This window comes from Zingiber officinale, chromosome 9B (assembly GCF_018446385.1).
Source record: "Zingiber officinale cultivar Zhangliang chromosome 9B, Zo_v1.1, whole genome shotgun sequence".
Lineage (NCBI taxonomy): Eukaryota > Viridiplantae > Streptophyta > Magnoliopsida > Zingiberales > Zingiberaceae > Zingiber > Zingiber officinale.
The window spans coordinates 117,006,216-117,009,351 of record NC_056003.1 but is presented as its reverse complement, the minus strand read 5'-3'; the positions used below and the strand labels follow the sequence as shown (position 1 = coordinate 117,009,351).

General features: G+C 40.6%; 1 protein-coding gene across 1 annotated transcript; it reads left to right on the top strand.

Annotated features, from left to right (window-relative positions):
- Positions 1-2,428, top strand: LOC122025386 (40S ribosomal protein S6-like). Its single transcript, XM_042584196.1, has 5 exons — positions 1-100; positions 213-277; positions 1,411-1,468; positions 1,567-1,948; positions 2,041-2,428. The coding sequence occupies exons 1-5, from the start codon at positions 95-97 to the stop codon at positions 2,277-2,279; spliced, it is 750 nt and encodes a 249-aa protein (XP_042440130.1). The 5' UTR covers positions 1-94; the 3' UTR covers positions 2,280-2,428.
- Positions 2,429-3,136: the final 708 nt, after the last annotated feature.

The following is a 3,136-nucleotide window of genomic DNA, read 5'->3' as shown; positions in this document are numbered from 1 at the left end:
ATGCAAACCCTACCGGCGGAGTTTGCTTCGAGATCGGCTTTTTCGCCTCTTCGTGTTCGCTTAATCCAGGCGGCGGGGGGTTCCGGGATCCAAGATGAAGGTATTACGCAAGCATTTGATTGATCTGCGACATAGTTTTTTTAGGTCTTCCGTTCTTCCTATTCGTTCGATTCAGATTCGGCTTGGCCTCATTTTTGTTTTTTGTTTTCAAGTTCAACATCGCGAACCCAACTACGGGATGCCAGAAGAAGCTCGAGATCGATGACGACCAGAAGCTGTATGCCATTGCAACGACTAAGTGTTTTGTTTGCTATTTTCTCTTTTATATTTCCTGTAGTTGCTTTTGACCACTTGCTTAGTTGCACACACCGTTGGACGCACCATGGTAATGTGTAGAAAACCAGCCAAGGTAGTGGCTTTCTCAAGGTATGGATAATTAACAAGATCTGGCACTCACTAAATTTCCGTCAACATTGGATATTTGGTACCAAAGATCATAATATGCAGCGAAGTGACATTAGAAAGACTTCATGAGTTAACGGAATGAGAATCGATCTGGAAAAAAGTTTACTTGAGGTTCACACAATTATAAGCCTAGGTGTTGTTCTAGGGTACTGGCTTGGATTACCCTGCCCTTCTGTTGCAGTGAATCTTCATATTTCAGGCTGGGAATTCTCGTTATAAAAGTTTGCAGCATGAGAACAAAAATTATAGTAGTCCTATCAAGATGATACAATGAAATAACATAAGTAGTCTTCTCGAGTTATTATAAAAAAATCAATCATTTATACGAGATTCGCTTGAGTATAACTTTAAGCATGCATGAAGTTGGATGACATTAGCCAGTATGGTTATTTTTGCAAGGCATAATAGGGATTATGTGGGAGATGCAATTGAACCTTTTTGGAGTTCATCTGGTAAGATTGTTGAAGTTAGGAGGATCTTCTTGTACACATAATCGATGATCTCTGACTAAACTGAGTTTTTTGGTTATTAGCTATAGTAAGGTGCGTTCTAGGGTGTTGACTTTGATTATATGCCATGCCATGCTGTTCTATTGCAGAGCATCTTCATATGTTTTAGGTTGGAAATGCCCTAGAAACTGACCTTTGTGCAAAAAAAAAAAAAAATTCTGAAGTTTTATATCTGTGAACAGTTTTCTTCTTTGCAAGTTTAGGTACATTATTGACAATTAACTATCTTAAAGTTGTTTTATTGTGGAAAACATTTTTTAGTTCTGTCTGGATTCAACAGTAGTATTGTTCAAACAGAAGAATGAAATGATTATGTAATGAATTATCAGAAATTATTCAATTTGTGTGAGGACAGAGTCTCCTGTTTTACTTATTTCCATTCTCCTATGATCTCTATCTGCCAAATTTAGCCACAATTGTCATAATTGCTGTGCAGTCGGGCTTTTTATGACAAGAGGATCTCTCAGGAAGTTAGTGGGGATGCTCTTGGTGAGGTATGTTGTAGCTGCAATTTTTCTGGTGGTTCTGGGTAGAATTCCAAACATGCAAAACTATTATAAGATCAAGCATATAAGCTTTGTTTCTTTTCCAGGAGTTTAAAGGATATGTTTTTAAGATCATGGGAGGGTGTGATAAGCAAGGTTTTCCTATGAAGCAAGGAGTTCTTACTACTGGGCGTGTCCGCTTACTGCTTCACAGAGGTACACCTTGCTTCCGTGGGTATGGCAGGCGTAACGGAGAGCGCAGGAGGAAATCAGTTCGTGGTTGCATTGTCAGCCCTGATCTCTCAGTTTTAAACTTAGTCATTGTGAAGAAGGGCGAGAATGATCTTCCAGGATTGACTGATATTGAGAAACCAAGAATGAGGGGACCTAAGAGAGCCTCCAAAATCCGCAAACTATTCAACCTATCGAAAGAGGATGATGTCCGCAAATATGTCAACACATACCGCAGAACCTTCACAACAAAAACTGGTGCAGTTTGATATTTTTGGCTTGATTTCTAGTTTCGGTTTAACTACATGAGCTTCTTTTTCAATAATCACAAATTTTTTGGGCTCCTGCAGGTAAGAAGCGCAGCAAGGCGCCCAAGATTCAGCGACTGGTGACTCCATTAACATTGCAGCGGAAGCGTTCTAGGATCTCTGAGAAGAAGAAGAGGATCGCGAAGGCAAAGTCTGAAGCAGCCGACTACCAGAAGCTACTTGCCTCCAGGCTCAAGGAGCAGAGGGAGCGCAGGAGCGAGAGCTTGGCCAAGAGAAGGTCTAAGCTTTCCGCTGCCTCAAAGCCATCCGTCGCAGCCTAGAGACTATTTTCTGAGTGACTACCTGTGCAAGTTTTATCTAAGAGAATCACCCGATTGCATAATTTCCTTTGCACTAGATGATGGATTTTGTTTAAAGATTTCTCCTTGCTAATACTTTCGACTCTAATTTCAGTTCTCCTTTTGCATTATTTCATATATATTTCCTTTGCATTTGTTTAATGTTTAGCGGTAAAATGTTCGTCTTTGTTGTACAGTTTGCAGTGTAGCATTTCATTCAGGCTGTAATCGTCTGATAAAGGAGACTTGAATTTTAAATTTAAAGATTCACTACAAAAAAATGTAAAAAGGGACATCGTTGAAGATTTCTGTCAGCATGGTCTGCAAGGCATTCGTGACATTTGAGGCTTCCAGCACGGACGTTTCTAGAAAGAAGAGGTTCTCCTCCTGAGCGAACTCGCGGCTTCTTCTGTGGTTATGCCTCTTTGGTCCTCGAGGTCTGTCTTGTTGCCTACCAACATGATCACAATGCTCCTGTCAGCGTGGCTTCTGAGCTCCTCGAGCCATCGAGGAATATGGTCGAAGCTTTGGCGCTTGGTGATGTCGTACACCAACAAGGCCACAACCTCCCCACGGTAGTAGGCACTGGTGACAGCTCTATACCTCTGTTTGTTTACTCGTTAAATAACTCATCAATTCCATGCCTGCAGAACATCACAAAGGGAAGAAATTACTAAACAATAATGCATCTTAGTTTAACGGTAAAATTATTGTCGTATGACTTTGTAGTCACGGATTTGAGTCACATAAATAACTTCTTACAATGTAAGCTAAGGTTACGTATGATAGACCTAAGGTAGTTCGATTCCCGAACTTCGTGTAGCAGATTGTCCTTTTTA